Genomic DNA, 25,247 nt, shown 5'->3' with positions numbered 1-25,247 from the left:
TTTGTGCTTGTCCCTCACCAACTAAAAAGCTTCTCTCGTGCTTCAAGTTGTCTGCCACCTGAATCCGAAAAAGTTGGGAGTTGAGTGAACAAGTCATTCTCCGGATACAAAAGTGTTCACCTGAACTAGGCCTTAACTACAGGACGAAACATGCACCTAATTTGCAGCTTTGAGCTAGAGAGATAGCAGTCCTCCTATAAAAACATACCGACACTTCTCTAGAGGCACTGGAAATGTCGAAATGTCTGCCGTTACCGGTATTACTGGTGTCCAGGTGACCACTAAATGATCCTAAGTTATTTCGCACTTCGAAGACACGTGGCATGAACTGAGCACAAAGGCAAATGAAAACACTGCGTAATAAGTTTAAACATTGTCTACACAGCTAAACTAACTACAGCGCGAGAAAGTATAGGATACGGGAAGAAGGACGCACGTGGCGCTGACGAACTTGAGTGCGTTTGGTTGCTAAGCAACGGCGGCTTCTTTTGCGAGGTGATGGCATCTGGGCAGACGACCGTGAGCTGACAGATGAATTTGTCTGTTCTGTGAGAGAGCACAGACAACAGTCACGCCTATTTTCTTTTTCTTTTACCGTGGTCTGGCTCTCAGCAGGGTGAAGTTGCAGTTACAAAGCGTCGCGCTGGAATTGGGCCTTGCGAAGTCAGTTAGGGCGCGGAACTTTCTAGATCCCTACGCCCTGTCAAATAGACGCTCGGGAACGCTGGTTCGGGAGGAACACACCCGTCCTGGGTAGAAAATAAACAGGATTCTGATAGAAACCATCGATACTGATTACAAAAAACAGCGTCCCCCGTCTTTTAAGTCCGCTGGAATTTCGGTGAGCGCTATTCCGCATAAACATTAAGCACCTAAAGGACGAAGCAAGGAGAAATGCTCCACGCATCCGGGAAGAGGGTGGCCTGATACCCTGTGAATCCACCACGTGACCATAGCATATGACCCGCGCTACCCTGGACTATACTGCCTCCGGGATCGGCCCGCATCGCTCAACGAAGAACCGACCGACGAGACGTGCTGAACTCGGGAGAGGAAGGCATAGAAATCTTGTCTTGAATTAACAAAATTGGGCGCTGCAATGCAGATATGTGCTTAACTCAGGATATTTATGCATCGTATTTTGTTTCACTATTCAATTCCGCAGAGAACAAAAACAGTCACCGGCACACCTCTATGGGTAGTACAGAGTGAACGTTCCTCACCTGCTCGGGGGTAAACACTCAGTGACGCCTAATCTCCCTTTCCGCCTCATCACATGTCTCGGCCAGCTGTTCTTATATCAGAGACGCCATTAGGAATCAACTACTACGGAAAGTGGCTGAAGTGGCGAAGTTTTCAATTAGGGAAATGACTTCTGTACTAGTAAACAGAGCAGCTGAATTCGTCGGGCAATGCCTGCTCATCTACATGTGAAGTTGATAATCGTAACAAACTGGACTTTTTAAGCGCCATTCTAAAGTTTATCTATGCATACTCCGAAGAAACCGTCGTTGCTTAGCAACCAATCGCACACTGTTGGTCAGCGTGGTGTGCGACTCTCTCTCTCTGCGTCCTCGTCCTGCGTGCTGTGCTTAGTTTTGTTATGAATTATGAAATCACCAGTGTTTCTACCCTTTTAATCCTCCCATATCCGAGACACCATGAAGCTCTATGAGGCACCACGCATCCTGAGGCTTCAAACATTGACAAGAGGGCACTGACATGTACGTACTACATTGACTTGGATATGTTACCATTGAGCGGCTGTATTTCTAGGGTATTTGGTTCTAACATCGGCAACGTAATTCGTAACCGCTAGAAGGTCACTGTGATAAAGAAATGAAAAAATTCCAATGTGACACCTTACCTTCTATAAAACAGGAAAAAAGAAACTGCTCATGAACTTTCGGTTCTTTGTACATTATTTGTTTGAAAGACATCGTACCCTCTCCTACTTGTCGCTATCTCTAAAATCTGTCCATGTCTGTCTATGTCTACAAAGCAATCTTGGTTGCATGGCAAAAGCGGAATTTGAATACGAAATAACGGGATGCTTAAAGATGTTGAAAAATTACGCAGTTGAGATCCGTGACTTCAGCTTTCATCTCGTCATTTCCCGCCTATATTGAAGTGGTCATTCTTGTACAAGAGATATCGATTATCCATGAGAGAAAGCTACATCTCAGGCAGGTGCAAGTTACTGGAGTGCTGCGAGCTGAGTTTGTTTTGTTGGCGATATGATTAGTCATATGAAAAATACATGGTTTGATTATCATGTCCTCTCGACCTTGTGGAGGCTTTCTTGTGCTTCCTGCTTCCATCCTCGCCTCAAAAATCCTTGTCTGAAGTGCCTAACCTGATCAAACGATCTCGTTTCAATAATGCTTTGCAACACTTCCTTGAACTCTAGACAAAAAAGTACTTTTCTTTACTGACTAACGCTTCGACAATACCTTCCCTTAGGATTATCTACAATGAGCTTGCACATTATGAGCACTCTTTATGGGAACACTTAAAGGTGAAGTTATTCAGATGTCTACAGCATTTCGTTATGCGCCAATAGCTGTGACGCTTAGGTGACGTGATATTACAAGAGATATTTTTTGCCATTTATAGTACTTCATCCGAGCACCAGTCAATAGGTTTTGTCACTACAACTTTCTTTCTCTACAACTTTTGCGGGCACTCAGTGACGTTTCAATTGCCAGATCCAAAAGCCTCATTCTTGAACACAGCTTACCTAATCACGTTAATGTATTGAGCACCAACCTACCACATGTCAATACCAGGTTCACGAAACCGGAGCTCAAGGTGCCTCTGAACACAACGTGTCATGCAGGAAATATGTACCACATATGTGCAACAATGATTCTGGCAAAATGTGCCTGAATTTCTTAGGGAAATAAGATTAGGGACGTCATTGTACGTATGACAAAACGTTACAGCTATTTTCTCTGGACAGAAGACAAGAACGTTCCGAGTCTGACATACGACACATAAGCGAAATGACACAAATTTTGATACACTCGTGCTAGTGATAGACATGACACTAACATGGTGGTAATACAGAGAGACAGAGCGCTAAATGTAATTCTGCGCCAAGTAGAACGCACACCGAAACAGTTTTACGACGGCTCGTCGCTGCAAACTGTCTTTGTGGCAGAGTTTGTGAAACCGTGCACAGAGATCACGGGATGCGTCGGAGGGCAGCACCATCACACGAACTTGTTGCTACTGTGCTTTTTGGCAGGTGTGCAGTGTGAACTGGCTCTCAGGCGATGTGCTCGAAGCAAGTATGCCATGGGGGCAAAGTCCGACATAAATAGTCGCACACTTCACATCACCCACAAGAAGAGGGCCGGTTGTGTGCTGTGGAATCCAGCTCAGAGACTTGCTCACTTGTGGAGAGCTTGATATCCACATGCTCTCTGCGGAAGTTGGGCGTTTAGAGCTATACGTTAACCATGTGCCTATGTGTCTATCTTCTGTCCCGTTTAAGAAGTACGCTTACCAGTATTCTGTTTCTAAGAGTTGAATTCGTTTCAAGGTGGACATTTGAGGTTAGCAGAATGTAGAAGAACGGTCAGAAAACGTACTTAAATAACTTTAGATTCCAAATATGACAGAAAGTGCGTAGTGATGTGTTCCTCGAGATAGCTTTTCGTCGTAACAACTAATTCTTCATAGGCATCCATGACATTGACATATGTCGGTGGTGTGCTCGTTTTCTTTCGGTTGTTCCTGTTTTACTCTATTCTGGTCGAACAATTTCCAATTGACGACGGACTGCGTCGTGAAGTGTAAAGAACTAACAAACGCGCTGACAGAGTATCGCCTGGTATCCACCTTTTTCGGAGATTTTTCTGTCTCTTCTGCCAGTCATCCTGCCCTTCGTAACAACCAATCGACAGCATGTTTGTTCGCTTCAGACAGAACTAAAACTGCATGTTCCGTCCTAGCATTTTATCTGATGAACTGTACATTGAACTTCGTAACTTGTATTATCTTAAACGACATTTGCATCTCCGTGCCTGATTCCAGAGCCCACAACCGAGCATGTTGTTAAGTAACATATGTTCTTTCTGTGCCTGTCACGTGGAACCGTGGCGAGCCGTTAACTATCGGCATCTAAGCGTCGGTCGAGCCACACGAGTGGGCGTCGAGCGCTTGTTGCCTCGTGAATGGGTGCCGTTTCATGGTCGCCGACTTGGTCGCCGTCAGGACGGAACCTCTGCTCGTGCTCGCCTCGCTGTGGCTGTGACGCGGGCTCGTCGACGCCGCCGTGGACGTGCGACGCAGGGAGGCCTCCGACTTCCGAGGCGTCGACGTCCGCGACTTTCGGGGCGACGTGTCCGACTCGGTCGAGCAGTAGCTGTCACCGGATCCCACTTCACTTTTCGACAGTTTCCTGCTCGAAGCAGCGGAGGACCTGCTTCCTTTCCTACTTCCGGTAGCCGGCGGTGAGATGGCGTTGTGGTGGTGGTGCTTCTTCGTCTTGTCCTTCACCTTGAGCGTGACCGCACCTTCTGGAAAGTAGACGTCCATGGCCATGGAGCCGTGCGAGGACGTCGACTGGGCCGGGTGGCCTTCGCCGAGACCCGTCGGCGTCTCGAGGACCGGAGGCGAGGCGCAGTCCACGGACACGACCTTGCGGTAGTCGTGCGGTGACACGTTGAACGGCCTTGGTCTCAAGAGCTGAGGGTTGGCCGGAGGCTTCAGAAAGCACTCTCGCTCGGCCTCTTCGCGCTTCTTGAATGGAGACGTGGGCTCGCGGAAGGTCGGGGAACCGGCACCGCCGCAGGCGAGTCCGAGCCCAACGACGTTCGGGTCGGACTGACACCGGTGCAACTTTTCGCGGGGGCTTCCCGCTGGCGAGCCTTCGGTGGCGCCACCTCCGCACGACGCGCCCCCGACTGCCGCGCCACCTGGCAGTCGCCCGGACTCGAAGCTGCTCTGAAGGTTCCTGCTGAAGCTGATGAGCGCGCTGGTGACGGCCGAGCGGTCGGCCTCGGTCACGGTCGAGTCGCGACGTGTGCTGGGCAGGAACCGCTCCCAGGAGGCGTCGCTCGCGCTGTTGCCTTGGCAGCTGATCTCGGGCCTAGGGGCGACGTACGACCTGCGGTTTGTGAAAGCAAATGTGAGCCGGCTATGTCCATGTACTTAAGCAGAAACAACGCTGCTACCCTCGAACCCGTATGCTCTCGCAAAGGCATGCGGGTTCCTATGCTATGCCAAATCCTATGCTGAAACAACTAACTTCTACAAGGAGACGAGATACGTGCACCCGCCTCTCTGACCTCGACCGAGTGCAAGCCACCACGCTTCGCAGACCGGAGACCGATTCAGTTCTCAGTCATTTTAGGCTTTATTTAATCACTGGTGGGGAGTACGACCCCGTCTGTACTAAGTGCGACCACGGAGTCTTCGCCACTCGGGCAAACATTCTCTCGGGATGCGAGGGTAACCCTGCCCCACAATCATTATTGCCAGCTCCCTCCGAGGAGGACGGGAGCCAGCTGCTGACAAGAGCAGACAAGAAAACACAACTGCCACTCGTCTCGTGGGCCTAAGGCATCGCCCTTACCTGGGAGCCACACTAGGCTTACCTGCATCTAACGTCCAACCCTGCCGTGGCAAATAAAGTTATTTTTTTTCTCTCTTGCTACCCTCGATTTGAATGGGTGTTTGTTTTCATGATATTGGAAGTCATTTTTTCTTTCGAAAATATTTCGATGTGTTTCGAAGGCTAATAGGAAGAAAGAGCTAGCTACTGCAAGAACGAAAAACATTTCTGGAGTATATCGCCTGTAGTTACAAAATGGCTCTTGAGCTACGATTTGTTCGAAAGAGGAAATGCCAACCAATCCTTATGCTGTACATGTTGTTACGAGCCGCCTCCTTGGATTAACGATGAAGACAATCACCAGGACGTTGTGCGTGTTGAGCCCCCCCATCTTGGCTAGCTCTGTAAATAGGCGATATATAAATCGTGCCTTGCCCGTCATCTGTTTTACGCCCCGTCACGACATTATTAACGAATACAACCCGTCAATGGCAAACAGCCCTCACTAACTAAGCTTTGTAAATTCGGGCCCAGAAACTTTTCAAAAAATGCATAAATAGCTGCATATTATGGTTCTAAAGATCACTACTGAGCCTAAGGAAACGTAGCTAATTTTCTCATTTCTATAGCCGCACACATTTTCTTGGTATTACGTGCCGACGGCATCCATCGCTCATCGAAATAATAATTTAGGAAGCACGAGATCACTACGATAGAAGCCAGTCACGCATGCAGCGAAGAACGTAAAAGCACCTTATGGTACAGGCAGAGCTACGCATTTAAAATTTTACGTGGTAGAGAAGATGACTAGCACGCACCTATACCTTAATAAAGGGAAAATCAGACATCCACCCGTTCGTAGCAATTGCTACAAAGGAAACCCATGCGGGTTCCTTGAGGGTTTCCGCAGAAATACTACGTCAAAGCACTTATACCTGTGCGTATAACGCGAGTCATCGGAGGGTATTGAACGAGCCGTGTTTCTGCATCAGTAACATAGTCCAATTCGCAATGATCAATGTGTGCGCCTCTAACAATGAAGTCAGTTGTTTTTCTGCCCGAGTGCGTCTATATAAATCGAGTGAAGCAGACAGCTTTAATGACGGGTTCCAATCGCTTCGCGAAAGTATACTGGTTGTGCATTGAAGCAGGACTACTTTAACGATAGGTCTGCGTCACTCCGTAATAGTTCTCTGGCTGAGTGCGGATTACCGTGCGTCGTAATGACGGAGAGAAAGAAAGTGCACGCGCATTTGCATCCTATTTGAATCTGCAATCGTACTGCAATAATTTATGAAATCAAGGTGAAACAGAACGCAGTGCTATACGCAATGCTATAATACTACACTCTGAGTACTTAATGAACTATGCATTGTATGAGTTTCAGTGTTGCTTTATCTTTTTGCATGAAGCATGATCTACACTCAGGACGACGCAAAGATTGTCGTCAAACTGTCTTTAGGGGGCTGAAGTGTGGAAGCTTTTGGCAGGAATTCACTCGGACACAGGGCCAAGGCGGCAGAGCCGCATGTTGTGTTTTTTGATGGAAGAAAAAGCATTCAGAATAAACGAACCCACTTGACTCGATAACAATAAGAACAGGGTAACCCCACCTATAACTACGATATTTCTTTTTAGTCTTGTATGGATGCTATGAAGACTTGCAGTGCTCAGTGAAACACGATGGACTTCTACATGTTACCCACTACAACGCCGTGTAAACTGTCATTAGCAAAACGAAATATAGGCATAGAGACAAAAAAGGGTGCCATGTGGTCCGCCGCCTTCCAATGTCACACCTTGAACTGCAAGAATACAATCTCAACACATGATCCCTGAAGCATGTTTCGTGTGTGCCTCAATGTGGTTCGAGCGAGTTTGCCAAAAGTGAGATTTACATGGTGAGAAAACGTGACAACGGGGAGGTTAGAAGTGCCGCTTGCTGGGACAGTTGGTTTTGATACTTGAGAAAAAGCAGAGAAAAAATTGAGACGCAAACATGAAGGAAAGAACTGACACCACAACGCTGGTTCAGAGTTTAGATGTCTGTTGTTTCCTTTGTGTTTGCGTGAAAATATTTTGCACTTTTTCTCAGTTGGAGGTTAGCTACTGAAAAAATTCGCCGATGATTACGACACTCCTTAACGCAAAATTTGAGCACAGCTGTGTACGTGTTTTCATTTAGCGATATATTGGCCGGCGTGGACAATCTGTCTCGTGCTGCACGTTGCAAATGGAGCGAAGTGTGGCACGACTGCCTCGCTAATCGGGAGATCGCCAGAGGCAGCGCTTGGGTGAGGCGTGGGCGCGATTGGCAGCAGCCGCCGCCGCAGACAGACCTCCGCTCATGCAGAGCTTTGTGTCCTTATATGGTATGGTTGGACGCGCTCACCGCATGCCATCTGTGAACAGACAATGTGCGCAACGGGTAGGTGCGACGTTGACGACGTGTCACAACACCACGTGACCACTATCCAAATAGGCGAGTGACCAAGCCAATATCTAAGGAAACGAAAAAGAAATATTTGCTCTATTCCGTGCAAAGGTTCCGCCAGTGAACAAGGCTCTCCCAGTGAACAAGCCCATATCTATATTCACAGAACTAGTGCAAGTGGCGTAAGACTTTGACTACATGATTCGCACTAACAAGAACAAACAAGATGCCGTAGCTCTCTCGCTCTTGCCACACGTTAAAACGCGCAAGGCTGCTGTCACATGGCTTTGGGCTCAGCACAGTGTATACCCACACAAAATATTATGTAGTCGTTAACGACTTAAGAGGACGCTTTACTCAGTCCAACTCCGATGTCCCCTAATCAAATACGTGTGAAATTCAAAAATGCTTTTCTAAAATAACCCATGTGCCAGATTTAATGAAATTTGATGCACTTTTGAGAGAAAAGTCAGGTTTTCATGCCTGTTGGAAGCAAAATCTTGGTTCAGGACCTGAATTCTTTTGCAGTGATTAAAAAACTACGTAAAAAAACATGGAAGCCCGAAGTTTAACAATTTGTACCTCTACATCAAAAACAGATTTCGCTGTTCTGTAAACTGCATCCCTTAGAACGACGAAAACGGACAAATTTGGTATATAAATTTCTAGCTTACGCAAATTTGTTGACATGTTTACAGGGGTTTTGCAAAAGCAATAGTCGCATAAAGAACAGTGTATAATATATCAATATGTATTAATAAATGCAACACAGAGAATTCTGATTTTAATTTTCATTGCTGAGTTAGAGTTGTACAGCTTCATATTTACGCGTTCTGAAAATTTGTGATTTTTGACAGTTTTATTAACAAATCGATGGTCTAATATATCTTCCAGCAGCCGCCACATTCATTTTTTTTAAATACAGCAATCCTCACCAAATTTAGAACAGTGGTTGCCGAGAAAAACAAATTCTCCGTTCCCATGTATTTAGATAGGAGGCCCCGAGCTAAATCTTCCTCTGAACATGCAGTGAAAGATTCTGTGCTGCCCAGCTAAAATGAAAAAAAAACGAAAGAAAAAAAAGAAAACCTTCTGCAGATGTATGCAAGCCAATTTCACCTGCTCGTTCCCGGCCAGATCACGACGGATGCGAACCTCCTGTAACACCGAAGTCTTTCTGCTACTATGCTTCGCAGCGCGATGGCCCTAAGACCAGAGGCAGTACGGGTTGGTCCAAACACGTTGGCGGGCTAGTTGGTTAGAATCCATGATAGAGTGTATAAGCGCGACTGAACGAGGACGAAGAAAGAAACAGATACGGAGAGACAGCGCTTCACTTTCAACGATACGTTTTATTTTCGCACGCATCGATAAATATATACCGTACGAGCGGAGGCAAACGTGACAGGAAAAAAAAACAAGAAGAACGCATGTTGGCCAAACGGGCAGATGCATCAATGAGAGATTAAAAGAGCATCAATATAGCGTCACTAGAGTAATCTCGGGACATTTGGGTATTCAATGCCGAGATTGTTCCTGCAAACCCATGTTTGAAAGTACTTCCGTTCTCTATAGGGCTCAAAGCAGGATGACAAGGGAGATGGTGGAAGCCTACGAAATTGCAAAATTACAGGAAAGATGCGTGAGCAAACCTTCAGTGTCGCTATCTGAAAAGGAGATAAAGTTACTCAGTTTATCTTTGTAACCATTGCAGTGTATGTTTTCATCATGCGTTGCACACGGGTATGGTTCATCGATATGCACCACTGAATGTTGTAGTTCTTTCCTGTCACGTTTGTTTCCGCTCGTACGGTATATATACGTCGATGCGTGCGAAAATAAAATGAGTAGTTGAAAGTGAAGCGCCGTCTCTGTGTACCTGTTTCTTTCTACGTCCTCGTTCAGTCGCGCTTATACACTCTATCACGGGTTGTTCGCCGAGTAGAGATGGCAGAGAGGAGTCTGATTACAAAGACGGCGCCGAATAAAACAACACACGAAGAAGGGAAACACGAGACAGCACGTAGGCGCCTACGTGCTGTCTCGTGTTTCCCTTCTTCGTGTGTTGTTTTGTTCGGCGCCGTCTTTGTAATCATGCTTAAGCAACTAGCCCACCAACACATGCTCAGTTAGCGCCTACGTGCTGTCTCGTGTTTCCCTTCTTCGTGTGTTGTTTTATTCGGCGCCGTCTTCGTAATCATGCTTAAGCAACTAGCCCGCCAACACATGCTCAGTTAGCGCCTACGTGCTGTCTCGTGTTTCCCTTCTTCGTGTGTTGTTTTGTTTGGCGCCGTCTTTGTAATCATGCTTAAGCAACTAGCCCGCCAACACATGCTCAGTTAGCGCCTACGTGCTGTCTCGTGTTTCCCTTCTTCGTGTGTTGTTTTGTTCGGCGCCGTCTTGGTAATCATGCTTAAGCAACTAGCCCGCCAACACATGCTCAGTTAGCGCCTACGTGCTGTCTCGTGTTTCCCTTCTTCGTGTGTTGTTTTATTCGGCGCCGTCTTTGTAATTATGCTTAAGCAACTAGCCCGCCAACACATGCTCAGTTAGCGCCTACGTGCTGTCTCGTGTTTCCCTTCTTCGTGTGTTGTTTTGTTCGGCGCCGTCTTTGTAATCATGCTTAAGCAACTAGCCCGCCAACACACGCTCAGTTAGCGCCTACGTGCTGTCTCGTGTTTCCCTTCTTCGTGTGTTGTTTTATTCGGCGCCGTCTTTGTAATCATGCTTAAGCAACTAGCCCGCCAACACATGCTCAGTTAGCGCCTACGTGCTGTCTCGTGTTTCCCTTCTTCGTGTGTTGTTTTGTTCGGCGCCGTCTTTGTAATCATGCTTAAGCAACTAGCCCGCCAACACACGCTCAGTTAGCGCCTACGTGCTGTCTCGTGTTTCCCTTCTTCGTGTGTTGTTTTATTCGGCGCCGTCTTTGTAATCATGCTTAAGCAACTAGCCCGCCAACACATGCTCAGTTAGCGCCTACGTGCTGTCTCGTGTTTCCCTTCTTCGTGTGTTGTTTTGTTCGGCGCCGTCTTTGTAATCATGCTTAAGCAACTAGCCCGCCAACACACGCTCAGTTAGCGCCTACGTGCTGTCTCGTGTTTCCCTTCTTCGTGTGTTGTTTTATTCGGCGCCGTCTTTGTAATCATGCTTAAGCAACTAGCCCGCCAACACATGCTCAGTTAGCGCCTACGTGCTGTCTCGTGTTTCCCTTCTTCGTGTGTTGTTTTGTTCGGCGCCGTCTTGGTAATCATGCTTAAGCAACTAGCCCGCCAACACATGCTCAGTTAGCGCCTACGTGCTGTCTCGTGTTTCCCTTCTTCGTGTGTTGTTTTATTCGGCGCCGTCTTCGTAATCATGCTTAAGCAACTAGCCCGCCAATACATGCTCAGTTAGCGCCTACGTGCTGTCTCGTGTTTCCCTTCTTCGTGTGTTGTTTTATTCGGCGCCGTCTTCGTAATCATGCTTAAGCAACTAGCCCGCCAACACATGCTCAGTTAGCGCCTACGTGCTGTCTCGTGTTTCCCTTCTTCGTGTGTTGTTTTGTTTGGCGCCGTCTTTGTAATCATGCTTAAGCAACTAGCCCGCCAACACATGCTCAGTTAGCGCCTACGTGCTGTCTCGTGTTTCCCTTCTTCGTGTGTTGTTTTGTTCGGCGCCGTCTTTGTAATCATGCTTAAGCAACTAGCCCGCCAACACATGCTCAGTTAGCGCCTACGTGCTGTCTCGTGTTTCCCTTCTTCGTGTGTTGTTTTATTCGGCGCCGTCTTCGTAATCATGCTTAAGCAACTAGCCCGCCAACACATGCTCAGTTAGCGCCTACGTGCTGTCTCGTGTTTCCCTTCTTCGTGTGTTGTTTTGTTCGGCGCCGTCTTTGTAATCATGCTTAAGCAACTAGCCCGCCAACACATGCTCAGTTAGCGCCTACGTGCTGTCTCGTGTTTCCCTTCTTCGTGTGTTGTTTTGTTCGGCGCCGTCTTGGTAATCATGCTTAAGCAACTAGCCCGTCAACACATGCTCAGTTAGCGCCTACGTGCTGTCTCGTGTTTCCCTTCTTCGTGTGTTGTTTTATTCGGCGCCGTCTTTGTAATCATGCTTAAGCAACTAGCCCGCCAACACATGCTCAGTTAGCGCCTACGTGCTGTCTCGTGTTTCCCTTCTTCGTGTGTTGTTTTGTTCGGCGCCGTCTTTGTAATCATGCTTAAGCAACTAGCCCGCCAACACACGCTCAGTTAGCGCCTACGTGCTGTCTCGTGTTTCCCTTCTTCGTGTGTTGTTTTATTCGGCGCCGTCTTTGTAATCATGCTTAAGCAACTAGCCCGCCAACACATGCTCAGTTAGCGCCTACGTGCTGTCTCGTGTTTCCCTTCTTCGTGTGTTGTTTTGTTCGGCGCCGTCTTGGTAATCATGCTTAAGCAACTAGCCCGCCAACACATGCTCAGTTAGCGCCTACGTGCTGTCTCGTGTTTCCCTTCTTCGTGTGTTGTTTTATTCGGCGCCGTCTTTGTAATCATGCTTAAGCAACTAGCCCGCCAACACATGCTCAGTTAGCGCCTACGTGCTGTCTCGTGTTTCCCTTCTTCGTGTGTTGTTTTGTTCGGCGCCGTCTTTGTAATCATGCTTAAGCAACTAGCCCGCCAACACATGCTCAGTTAGCGCCTACGTGCTGTCTCGTGTTTCCCTTCTTCGTGTGTTGTTTTATTCGGCGCCGTCTTTGTAATCATGCTTAAGCAACTAGCCCGCCAACACACGCTCAGTTAGCGCCTACGTGCTGTCTCGTGTTTCCCTTCTTCGTGTGTTGTTTTATTCGGCGCCGTCTTCGTAATCATGCTTAAGCAACTAGCCCGCCAACACATGCTCAGTTAGCGCCTACGTGCTGTCTCGTGTTTCCCTTCTTCGTGTGTTGTTTTGTTTGGCGCCGTCTTTGTAATCATGCTTAAGCAACTAGCCCGCCAACACATGCTCAGTTAGCGCCTACGTGCTGTCTCGTGTTTCCCTTCTTCGTGTGTTGTTTTGTTCGGCGCCGTCTTGGTAATCATGCTTAAGCAACTAGCCCGCCAACACATGCTCAGTTAGCGCCTACGTGCTGTCTCGTGTTTCCCTTCTTCGTGTGTTGTTTTATTCGGCGCCGTCTTTGTAATCATGCTTAAGCAACTAGCCCGCCAACACATGCTCAGTTAGCGCCTACGTGCTGTCTCGTGTTTCCCTTCTTCGTGTGTTGTTTTGTTCGGCGCCGTCTTTGTAATCATGCTTAAGCAACTAGCCCGCCAACACATGCTCAGTTAGCGCCTACGTGCTGTCTCGTGTTTCCCTTCTTCGTGTGTTGTTTTATTCGGCGCCGTCTTTGTAATCATGCTTAAGCAACTAGCCCGCCAACACATGCTCAGTTAGCGCCTACGTGCTGTCTCGTGTTTCCCTTCTTCGTGTGTTGTTTTATTCGGCGCCGTCTTTGTAATCATGCTTAAGCAACTAGCCCGCCAACACATGCTCAGTTAGCGCCTACGTGCTGTCTCGTGTTTCCCTTCTTCGTGTGTTGTTTTATTCGGCGCCGTCTTTGTAATCATGCTTAAGCAACTAGCCCGCCAACACATGCTCAGTTAGCGCCTACGTGCTGTCTCGTGTTTCCCTTCTTCGTGTGTTGTTTTATTCGGCGCCGTCTTTGTAATCATGCTTAAGCAACTAGCCCGCCAACACATGCTCAGTTAGCGCCTACGTGCTGTCTCGTGTTTCCCTTCTTCGTGTGTTGTTTTGTTCGGCGCCGTCTTTGTAATCATGCTTAAGCAACTAGCCCGCCAACACACGCTCAGTTAGCGCCTACGTGCTGTCTCGTGTTTCCCTTCTTCGTGTGTTGTTTTGTTCGGCGCCGTCTTTGTAATCGTGCTTAAGCAACTAGCCCGCCAACACATGCTCAGTTAGCGCCTACGTGCTGTCTCGTGTTTCCCTTCTTCGTGTGTTGTTTTATTCGGCGCCGTCTTTGTAATCATGCTTAAGCAACTAGCCCGCCAACACATGCTCAGTTAGCGCCTACGTGCTGTCTCGTGTTTCCCTTCTTCGTGTGTTGTTTTGTTCGGCGCCGTCTTGGTAATCATGCTTAAGCAACTAGCCCGCCAACACATGCTCAGTTAGCGCCTACGTGCTGTCTCGTGTTTCCCTTCTTCGTGTGTTGTTTTATTCGGCGCCGTCTTTGTAATCGTGCTTAAGCAACTAGCCCGCCAACACATGCTCAGTTAGCGCCTACGTGCTGTCTCGTGTTTCCCTTCTTCGTGTGTTGTTTTGTTCGGCGCCGTCTTTGTAATCATGCTTAAGCAACTAGCCCGCCAACACATGCTCAGTTAGCGCCTACGTGCTGTCTCGTGTTTCCCTTCTTCGTGTGTTGTTTTATTCGGCGCCGTCTTTGTAATCATGCTTAAGCAACTAGCCCGCCAACACACGCTCAGTTAGCGCCTACGTGCTGTCTCGTGTTTCCCTTCTTCGTGTGTTGTTTTATTCGGCGCCGTCTTCGTAATCATGCTTAAGCAACTAGCCCGCCAACACATGCTCAGTTAGCGCCTACGTGCTGTCTCGTGTTTCCCTTCTTCGTGTGTTGTTTTATTCGGCGCCGTCTTTGTAATCATGCTTAAGCAACTAGCCCGCCAACACATGCTCAGTTAGCGCCTACGTGCTGTCTCGTGTTTCCCTTCTTCGTGTGTTGTTTTGTTCGGCGCCGTCTTTGTAATCATGCTTAAGCAACTAGCCCGCCAACACACGCTCAGTTAGCGCCTACGTGCTGTCTCGTGTTTCCCTTCTTCGTGTGTTGTTTTGTTCGGCGCCGTCTTTGTAATCGTGCTTAAGCAACTAGCCCGCCAACACATGCTCAGTTAGCGCCTACGTGCTGTCTCGTGTTTCCCTTCTTCGTGTGTTGTTTTATTCGGCGCCGTCTTTGTAATCATGCTTAAGCAACTAGCCCGCCAACACATGCTCAGTTAGCGCCTACGTGCTGTCTCGTGTTTCCCTTCTTCGTGTGTTGTTTTGTTCGGCGCCGTCTTGGTAATCATGCTTAAGCAACTAGCCCGCCAACACATGCTCAGTTAGCGCCTACGTGCTGTCTCGTGTTTCCCTTCTTCGTGTGTTGTTTTATTCGGCGCCGTCTTTGTAATCGTGCTTAAGCAACTAGCCCGCCAACACATGCTCAGTTAGCGCCTACGTGCTGTCTCGTGTTTCCCTTCTTCGTGTGTTGTTTTGTTCGGCGCCGTCTTTGTAATCATGCTTAAGCAACTAGCCCGCCAACACATGCTCAGTTAGCGCCTACGTGCTGTCTCGTGTTTCCCTTCTTCGTGTGTTGTTTTATTCGGCGCCGTCTTTGTAATCATGCTTAAGCAACTAGCCCGCCAACACACGCTCAGTTAGCGCCTACGTGCTGTCTCGTGTTTCCCTTCTTCGTGTGTTGTTTTATTCGGCGCCGTCTTCGTAATCATGCTTAAGCAACTAGCCCGCCAACACATGCTCAGTTAGCGCCTACGTGCTGTCTCGTGTTTCCCTTCTTCGTGTGTTGTTTTGTTTGGCGCCGTCTTTGTAATCATGCTTAAGCAACTAGCCCGCCAACACATGCTCAGTTAGCGCCTACGTGCTGTCTCGTGTTTCCCTTCTTCGTGTGTTGTTTTGTTCGGCGCCGTCTTTGTAATCATGCTTAAGCAACTAGCCCGCCAACACACGCTCAGTTAGCGCCTACGTGCTGTCTCGTGTTTCCCTTCTTCGTGTGTTGTTTTATTCGGCGCCGTCTTTGTAATCATGCTTAAGCAACTAGCCCGCCAACACATGCTCAGTTAGCGCCTACGTGCTGTCTCGTGTTTCCCTTCTTCGTGTGTTGTTTTGTTCGGCGCCGTCTTTGTAATCATGCTTAAGCAACTAGCCCGCCAACACACGCTCAGTTAGCGCCTACGTGCTGTCTCGTGTTTCCCTTCTTCGTGTGTTGTTTTATTCGGCGCCGTCTTTGTAATCATGCTTAAGCAACTAGCCCGCCAACACATGCTCAGTTAGCGCCTACGTGCTGTCTCGTGTTTCCCTTCTTCGTGTGTTGTTTTGTTCGGCGCCGTCTTGGTAATCATGCTTAAGCAACTAGCCCGCCAACACATGCTCAGTTAGCGCCTACGTGCTGTCTCGTGTTTCCCTTCTTCGTGTGTTGTTTTATTCGGCGCCGTCTTCGTAATCATGCTTAAGCAACTAGCCCGCCAATACATGCTCAGTTAGCGCCTACGTGCTGTCTCGTGTTTCCCTTCTTCGTGTGTTGTTTTATTCGGCGCCGTCTTCGTAATCATGCTTAAGCAACTAGCCCGCCAACACATGCTCAGTTAGCGCCTACGTGCTGTCTCGTGTTTCCCTTCTTCGTGTGTTGTTTTGTTTGGCGCCGTCTTTGTAATCATGCTTAAGCAACTAGCCCGCCAACACATGCTCAGTTAGCGCCTACGTGCTGTCTCGTGTTTCCCTTCTTCGTGTGTTGTTTTGTTCGGCGCCGTCTTTGTAATCATGCTTAAGCAACTAGCCCGCCAACACATGCTCAGTTAGCGCCTACGTGCTGTCTCGTGTTTCCCTTCTTCGTGTGTTGTTTTATTCGGCGCCGTCTTCGTAATCATGCTTAAGCAACTAGCCCGCCAACACATGCTCAGTTAGCGCCTACGTGCTGTCTCGTGTTTCCCTTCTTCGTGTGTTGTTTTGTTCGGCGCCGTCTTTGTAATCATGCTTAAGCAACTAGCCCGCCAACACATGCTCAGTTAGCGCCTACGTGCTGTCTCGTGTTTCCCTTCTTCGTGTGTTGTTTTGTTCGGCGCCGTCTTGGTAATCATGCTTAAGCAACTAGCCCGTCAACACATGCTCAGTTAGCGCCTACGTGCTGTCTCGTGTTTCCCTTCTTCGTGTGTTGTTTTATTCGGCGCCGTCTTTGTAATCATGCTTAAGCAACTAGCCCGCCAACACATGCTCAGTTAGCGCCTACGTGCTGTCTCGTGTTTCCCTTCTTCGTGTGTTGTTTTGTTCGGCGCCGTCTTTGTAATCATGCTTAAGCAACTAGCCCGCCAACACACGCTCAGTTAGCGCCTACGTGCTGTCTCGTGTTTCCCTTCTTCGTGTGTTGTTTTATTCGGCGCCGTCTTTGTAATCATGCTTAAGCAACTAGCCCGCCAACACATGCTCAGTTAGCGCCTACGTGCTGTCTCGTGTTTCCCTTCTTCGTGTGTTGTTTTGTTCGGCGCCGTCTTGGTAATCATGCTTAAGCAACTAGCCCGCCAACACATGCTCAGTTAGCGCCTACGTGCTGTCTCGTGTTTCCCTTCTTCGTGTGTTGTTTTATTCGGCGCCGTCTTTGTAATCATGCTTAAGCAACTAGCCCGCCAACACATGCTCAGTTAGCGCCTACGTGCTGTCTCGTGTTTCCCTTCTTCGTGTGTTGTTTTGTTCGGCGCCGTCTTTGTAATCATGCTTAAGCAACTAGCCCGCCAACACATGCTCAGTTAGCGCCTACGTGCTGTCTCGTGTTTCCCTTCTTCGTGTGTTGTTTTATTCGGCGCCGTCTTTGTAATCATGCTTAAGCAACTAGCCCGCCAACACACGCTCAGTTAGCGCCTACGTGCTGTCTCGTGTTTCCCTTCTTCGTGTGTTGTTTTATTCGGCGCCGTCTTCGTAATCATGCTTAAGCAACTAGCCCGCCAACACATGCTCAGTTAGCGCCTACGTGCTGTCTCGTGTTTCCCTTCTTCGTGTGTTGTTTTGTTTGGCGCCGTCTTTGTAATCATGCTTAAGCAACTAGCCCGCCAACACATGCTCAGTTAGCGCCTACGTGCTGTCTCGTGTTTCCCTTCTTCGTGTGTTGTTTTGTTCGGCGCCGTCTTGGTAATCATGCTTAAGCAACTAGCCCGCCAACACATGCTCAGTTAGCGCCTACGTGCTGTCTCGTGTTTCCCTTCTTCGTGTGTTGTTTTATTCGGCGCCGTCTTTGTAATCATGCTTAAGCAACTAGCCCGCCAACACATGCTCAGTTAGCGCCTACGTGCTGTCTCGTGTTTCCCTTCTTCGTGTGTTGTTTTATTCGGCGCCGTCTTTGTAATCATGCTTAAGCAACTAGCCCGCCAACACATGCTCAGTTAGCGCCTACGTGCTGTCTCGTGTTTCCCTTCTTCGTGTGTTGTTTTATTCGGCGCCGTCTTTGTAATCATGCTTAAGCAACTAGCCCGCCAACACATGCTCAGTTAGCGCCTACGTGCTGTCTCGTGTTTCCCTTCTTCGTGTGTTGTTTTATTCGGCGCCGTCTTTGTAATCATGCTTAAGCAACTAGCCCGCCAACACATGCTCAGTTAGCGCCTACGTGCTGTCTCGTGTTTCCCTTCTTCGTGTGTTGTTTTATTCGGCGCCGTCTTTGTAATCATGCTTAAGCAACTAGCCCGCCAACACATGCTCAGTTAGCGCCTACGTGCTGTCTCGTGTTTCCCTTCTTCGTGTGTTGTTTTGTTCGGCGCCGTCTTTGTAATCATGCTTAAGCAACTAGCCCGCCAACACACGCTCAGTTAGCGCCTACGTGCTGTCTCGTGTTTCCCTTCTTCGTGTGTTGTTTTGTTCGGCGCCGTCTTTGTAATCGTGCTTAAGCAACTAGCCCGCCAACACATGCTCAGTTAGCGCCTACGTGCTGTCTCGTGTTTCCCTTCTTCGTGTGTTGTTTTATTCGGCGCCGTCTTTGTAATCATGCTTAAGCAACTAGCCCGCCAACACATGCTCAGTTAGCGCCTACGTGCTGTCTCGTGTTTCCCTTCTTCGTGTGTTGTTTTGTTCGGCGCCGTCTTGGTAATCATGCTTAAGCAACTAGCCCGCCAACACATGCTCAGTTAGCGCCTACGTGCTGTCTCGTGTTTCCCTTCTTCGTGTGTTGTTTTATTCGGCGCCGTCTTTGTAATCGTGCTTAAGCAACTAGCCCGCCAACACATGCTCAGTTAGCGCCTACGTGCTGTCTCGTGTTTCCCTTCTTCGTGTGTTGTTTTGTTCGGCGCCGTCTTTGTAATCATGCTTAAGCAACTAGCCCGCCAACACATGCTCAGTTAGCGCCTACGTGCTGTCTCGTGTTTCCCTTCTTCGTGTGTTGTTTTATTCGGCGCCGTCTTTGTAATCATGCTTAAGCAACTAGCCCGCCAACACACGCTCAGTTAGCGCCTACGTGCTGTCTCGTGTTTCCCTTCTTCGTGTGTTGTTTTATTCGGCGCCGTCTTCGTAATCATGCTTAAGCAACTAGCCCGCCAACACATGCTCAGTTAGCGCCTACGTGCTGTCTCGTGTTTCCCTTCTTCGTGTGTTGTTTTGTTTGGCGCCGTCTTTGTAATCATGCTTAAGCAACTAGCCCGCCAACACATGCTCAGTTAGCGCCTACGTGCTGTCTCGTGTTTCCCTTCTTCGTGTGTTGTTTTGTTCGGCGCCGTCTTGGTAATCATGCTTAAGCAACTAGCCCGCCAACACATGCTCAGTTAGCGCCTACGTGCTGTCTCGTGTTTCCCTTCTTCGTGTGTTGTTTATTCGGCGCCGTCTTTGTAATCATGCTTAAGCAACTAGCCCGCCAACACATGCTCAGTTAGCGCCTACGTGCTGTCTCGTGTTTCCCTTCTTCGTGTGTTGTTTTGTTCGGCGCCGTCTTGGTAATCATGCTTAAGCAACTAGCCCGCCAACACATGCTCAGTTAGCGCCTACGTGCTGTCTCGTGTTTCCCTTCTTCGTGTGTTGTTTTATTCGGCGCCGTCTTTGTAATCATGCTTAAGCAACTAGCCCGCCAACACATGCTCAGTTAGCGCCTACGTGCTGTCTCGTGTTTCCCTTCTTCGTGTGTTGTTTTATTCGGCGCCGTCTTTGTAATCATGCTTAAGCAACTAGCCCGCCAACACATGCTCAGTTAGCGCCTACGTGCTGTCTCGTGTTTCCCTTCTTCGTGTGTTGTTTTGTTCGGCGCCGTCTTGGTAATCATGCTTAAGCAACTAGCCCGCCAACACATGCTCAGTTAGCGCCTACGTGCTGTCTCGTGTTTCCCTTCTTCGTGTGTTGTTTTATTCGGCGCCGTCTTTGTAATCATGCTTAAGCAACTAGCCCGCCAACACATGCTCAGTTAGCGCCTACGTGCTGTCTCGTGTTTCCCTTCTTCGTGTGTTGTTTTGTTCGGCGCCGTCTTTGTAATCATGCTTAAGCAACTAGCCCGCCAACACACGCTCAGTTAGCGCCTACGTGCTGTCTCGTGTTTCCCTTCTTCGTGTGTTGTTTTGTTCGGCGCCGTCTTTGTAATCGTGCTTAAGCAACTAGCCCGCCAACACATGCTCAGTTAGCGCCTACGTGCTGTCTCGTGTTTCCCTTCTTCGTGTGTTGTTTTGTTCGGCGCCGTCTTTGTAATCGTGCTTAAGCAACTAGCCCGCCAACACATGCTCAGTTAGCGCCTACGTGCTGTCTCGTGTTTCCCTTCTTCGTGTGTTGTTTTGTTCGGCGCCGTCTTTGTAATCATGCTTAAGCAACTAGCCCGCCAACACACGCTCAGTTAGCGCCTACGTGCTGTCTCGTGTTTCCCTTCTTCGTGTGTTGTTTTGTTCGGCGCCGTCTTTGTAATTGTGCTTAAGCAACTAGCCCGCCAACACATGCTCAGTTAGCGCCTACGTGCTGTCTCGTGTTTCCCTTCTTCGTGTGTTGTTTTGTTCGGCGCCGTCTTTGTAATCGTGCTTAAGCAACTAGCCCGCCAACACATGCTCAGTTAGCGCCTACGTGCTGTCTCGTGTTTCCCTTCTTCGTGTGTTGTTTTGTTCGGCGCCGTCTTTGTAATCATGCTTAAGCAACTAGCCCGCCAACACACGCTCAGTTAGCGCCTACGTGCTGTCTCGTGTTTCCCTTCTTCGTGTGTTGTTTTGTTCGGCGCCGTCTTTGTAATCGTGCTTAAGCAACTAGCCCGCCAACACATGCTCAGTTAGCGCCTACGTGCTGTCTCGTGTTTCCCTTCTTCGTGTGTTGTTTTGTTCGGCGCCGTCTTTGTAATCATGCTTAAGCAACTAGCCCGCCAACACATGCTCAGTTAGCGCCTACGTGCTGTCTCGTGTTTCCCTTCTTCGTGTGTTGTTTTGTTCGGCGCCGTCTTTGTAATCATGCTTAAGCAACTAGCCCGCCAACACATGCTCAGTTAGCGCCTACGTGCTGTCTCGTGTTTCCCTTCTTCGTATGTTGTTTTGTTCGGCGCCGTCTTTGTAATCGTGCTTAAGCAACTAGCCCGCCAACACATGCTCAGTTAGCGCCTACGTGCTGTCTCGTGTTTCCCTTCTTCGTGTGTTGTTTTGTTCGGCGCCGTCTTTGTAATCATGCTTAAGCAACTAGCCCGCCAACACATGCTCAGTTAGCGCCTACGTGCTGTCTCGTGTTTCCCTTCTTCGTGTGTTGTTTTGTTCGGCGCCGTCTTTGTAATCATGCTTAAGCAACTAGCCCGCCAACACACGCTCAGTTAGCGCCTACGTGCTGTCTCGTGTTTCCCTTCTTCGTGTGTTGTTTTGTTCGGCGCCGTCTTTGTAATCATGCTTAAGCAACTAGCCCGCCAACACATGCTCAGTTAGCGCCTACGTGCTGTCTCGTGTTTCCCTTCTTCGTGTGTTGTTTTGTTCGGCGCCGTCTTTGTAATCATGCTTAAGCAACTAGCCCGCCAACACACGCTCAGTTAGCGCCTACGTGCTGTCTCGTGTTTCCCTTCTTCGTGTGTTGTTTTGTTCGGCGCCGTCTTTGTAATCGTGCTTAAGCAACTAGCCCGCTAACACATGCTCAGTTAGCGCCTACGTGCTGTCTCGTGTTTCCCTTCTTCGTGTGTTGTTTTGTTCGGCGCCGTCTTTGTAATCATGCTTAAGCAACTAGCCCGCCAACACACGCTCAGTTAGCGCCTACGTGCTGTCTCGTGTTTCCCTTCTTCGTGTGTTGTTTTGTTCGGCGCCGTCTTTGTAATCGTGCTTAAGCAACTAGCCCGCCAACACATGCTCAGTTAGCGCCTACGTGCTGTCTCGTGTTTCCCTTCTTCGTGTGTTGTTTTGTTCGGCGCCGTCTTTGTAATCATGCTTAAGCAACTAGCCCGCCAACACATGCTCAGTTAGCGCCTACGTGCTGCCTCGTGTTTCCCTTCTTCGTGTGTTGTTTTGTTCGGCGCCGTCTTTGTAATCATGCTTAAGCAACTAGCCCGCCAACACACGCTCAGTTAGCGCCTACGTGCTGTCTCGTGTTTCCCTTCTTCGTGTGTTGTTTTGTTCGGCGCCGTCTTTGTAATCGTGCTTAAGCAACTAGCCCGCCAACACATGCTCAGTTAGCGCCTACGTGCTGTCTCGTGTTTCCCTTCTTCGTGTGTTGTTTTGTTCGGCGCCGTCTTTGTAATCATGCTTAAGCAACTAGCCCGCCAACACACGCTCAGTTAGCGCCTACGTGCTGTCTCGTGTTTCCCTTCTTCGTGTGTTGTTTTGTTCGGCGCCGTCTTTGTAATCGTGCTTAAGCAACTAGCCCGCCAACACATGCTCAGTTAGCGCCTACGTGCTGTCTCGTGTTTCCCTTCTTCGTGTGTTGTTTTGTTCGGCGCCGTCTTTGTAATCATGCTTAAGCAACTAGCCCGCCAACACATGCTCAGTTAGCGCCTACGTGCTGTCTCGTGTTTCCCTTCTTCGTGTGTTGTTTTGTTCGGCGCCGTCTTTGTAATCATGCTTAAGCAACTAGCCCGCCAACACATGCTCAGAGAGGAGTCGACGGAAGCATAGTGCGCCTCACCTGCTCCTCTTGAACCAGGCCGAGACGAGCTTGGCGGAGGACGACGAGGTGTCCCGTGCCTCGAAGGTCATCACACAGGTGGCGACGATGATGAAGCCGCCCAGGCCCATGACCAGGGGCCCCAGGTAGGTGAGGCTGTCCAGGTGCCGGTCGCGGTGTTCGTTCTTCACGCGGACGGTGCTGTTGCCCCGCCGCTCCTCGACGGTCGACAGGTGGTCCGAGTAGAATCCCACGGTGGCCATCGAGGCGCCGATCACGATCAGCACCAGGCCCGTGGTCATCGCCTTGCACGCTGCCCACAGGCATTGCTCGCTCACCTGCGCCCGCGAACCGCCCCACTCGGAAAGTTTCGGACACCGTCGAGGTCACTCAAAGGAGGAGAAACACACTCCGAATCCGTTTAGAATGATCACGCGTCCTTCGAAAACTATACGTTTGCCCATTTCCCGTTGAGAATTCGATTACTAGAAGATATAACGAAGGTACAACTACCGTTTCTCAATTTCCGCGCCAAAAAGCCAGCGCCCATACGTAAGTGTGACGTCACGGTTTCTTAGTGTAATTTTCTCTTATCCGGACAGTTTTGACCACGTTTTGATGCAGCAGTTGTTCTCAAACTCGCTGATTTTGGTATATGGCACATTTAACATACGAGGCAGTACACGTTTGACAAAGCAAGCGTTCCTAACGTTTGCGGTCGTTTGCGAAGTCGCGGCATAGCGTCCACCGTAGCTCCCATTTCACGGGGCGGGATTTGCGGCTGTTAAACATGGCTGCGAACGCAAGTGGCGACGCACTGCCACCTAGCTGCGCATGCTCCAAAGCAAATATGTGTCTCTAGCGTCCTCCAGTCGATGGCGCCGATTGTCACGTCATCGCAGTGCTACAGCGCTCCTGACAAGCCGTTACTGGGGCTGTACATCTTCGTGACCGATTGCGAAAGCGACGTGGACCGGGAAATACAGCCATTCTACTTAGGTAAATACAGCCGTTAGGTAAATTCAGTTTCCAACACTGCTGTTACACCGTCCACACGAAATTCTACGGTTGTACAGACGTCTAACCACTTACCTAGAGCCCTGAAGTGCTGTGCAGTGAGACGGAGAAAGCGACGTTGTTGCTTTCCTGCTTGGTTTAAAGAAACCATGATTGTGAGCAATGGCAGTAACGTGGGCACATACATAAGCCCTGAGCGTGGTGTGCTGCGCCTAATTAGATGATTTGGTATCACTTTTAATTTGCGTGTCAGCTCCGTGCTCCAGCCCTCTTGGTAACATTGTTTCGAGCTGGGCCCTTCAGCGCATGGCGTCATCACAATCAGCGCAAAGCACCGAATGGCGGGAAGATGGGTGTGTGTGCTTAGCGGAAAGAGGTACATGAATGAATTCCGAAAATTTGCGTACCGCAACCACGATTTGATTATGAGGCACGCCGTAGTGTGAGACCCTGGAATAATTTTGGCCACCAGGGGATCTTTAGCGCGCACATGAATGTAAGTGCACGAGTGTCTTTTGCGTTTCCCCCTATAGAAATGCGGTCGCCGTGGTAACCGGGAATTGATCACGTGACCGCGTTCTTATCAGCGCAGCACTACAAGCCACTAAGCAACCGGCGCGGGTGACTTTGACCCACTCGCCCAAATCGCTATCCACATTCAGTTGGTGCATGTTTTCTAGACTTAAAAGAAACTGTAAACACGGTAGACATTGTGCACGGTAAACTTTTCCATATTGTACCGTGTTCACCGCTGTTTCTTTTTTTTTCCTTTTAGATTCGGCGTATACCAACAGGTTGAGCTCTGCGTTAAGCGAACTTTGTCCCATCGTGTTGCTTTTCTTTGCGTACCATGTCAACTACTGCTTTATTCTCGTAATTATTTGTTACAGCTAAGCGTCTGGACACCTGCGCGACCACCTCACCTTTCCACGGCCAGCCGCATCTCCTGCCCACAGAGAGGCCGGTTGCTGCTGTCGCAGGCCACTCATGCCGAGACCGGCCGTGTCACGCCACCATCCCCAAGTCCGAGTCCTGCGATGGAGACAAGAGAGGAGAGGCCTTGTTGACAAACAAACAAACAAACAAACAAACAAACAAACAAACAAACAAACAAACAAACAAGCAAGGCAAAGCAAGGCAAGGCAAAGCAAGGCAAGGCAAAGCAAGGCACAGCAAAGCAAGCAAGGCAAAGCAAAGCACGGCAAGGCAAAGCAAGGCAAGGCAAGGTAAGGTAAGGTAAGGCAAACCAAGGCAAGTCAAGGCAAGGTAAGGCAAAGCAAGGTAAGGCAAGGCAAGGCAAAGCAAAGCAAAGCAAAGCAAGGCAAGCAAGGCAAGCAAAGCTAGCAAAGCAAACAGGGTTTTGTTGTATCCACGCGGGTCCGACGGAGATTCTGCATGGCGCGGACTCCTTCCCCAGGAGAGTTCATTTCTAAATTAAGCTGTGCGTCTGGCCGAGAATAGGCCGCGCCCGTTTGCACGCATAACCGGTGGCTA

The 25,247-nt window shown here is 49.2% G+C and overlaps 1 protein-coding gene across 1 annotated transcript; it reads right to left on the bottom strand.

The window, feature by feature from the left end:
- Positions 1-718: 718 nt before the first annotated feature.
- On the bottom strand, positions 719-24,875 carry LOC139060899 (uncharacterized). The gene is made up of 3 exons (XM_070540183.1): positions 24,677-24,875; positions 22,758-23,074; positions 719-5,116 (listed from the first exon to the last, which is right to left on the bottom strand). The coding sequence occupies exons 1-3, from the start codon at positions 24,740-24,742 to the stop codon at positions 4,129-4,131; spliced, it is 1,371 nt and encodes a 456-aa protein (XP_070396284.1). The 5' UTR covers positions 24,743-24,875; the 3' UTR covers positions 719-4,128.
- Positions 24,876-25,247: the final 372 nt, after the last annotated feature.

Source organism: Dermacentor albipictus, chromosome 6 (genome assembly GCF_038994185.2).
Source record: "Dermacentor albipictus isolate Rhodes 1998 colony chromosome 6, USDA_Dalb.pri_finalv2, whole genome shotgun sequence".
NCBI classification, from domain to species: Eukaryota; Metazoa; Arthropoda; class Arachnida; order Ixodida; family Ixodidae; genus Dermacentor; species Dermacentor albipictus.
The sequence above is the reverse complement of the archived record's forward strand: the minus strand, read 5'-3'. Positions and strand labels throughout refer to the sequence as shown.

Bases quoted from the DNA above. Each gene is read 5' to 3' on its own strand.
- LOC139060899 (XM_070540183.1), bottom strand. From the start codon at position 24,742: ATGAGTGGCCTGCGACAGCAGCAACCGGCCTCTCTGTGGGCAGGAGAT. The intron at 23,075-24,676 runs GTGAGGTGGTCG...TCGCGGGCGCAG, and splicing joins ATGCGGCTGGCCGTGGAAAG to GTGAGCGAGCAATGCCTGTG. The intron at 5,117-22,757 runs GTGAGGCGCACT...CACAAACCGCAG, and splicing joins GCCTGGTTCAAGAGGAGCAG to GTCGTACGTCGCCCCTAGGC.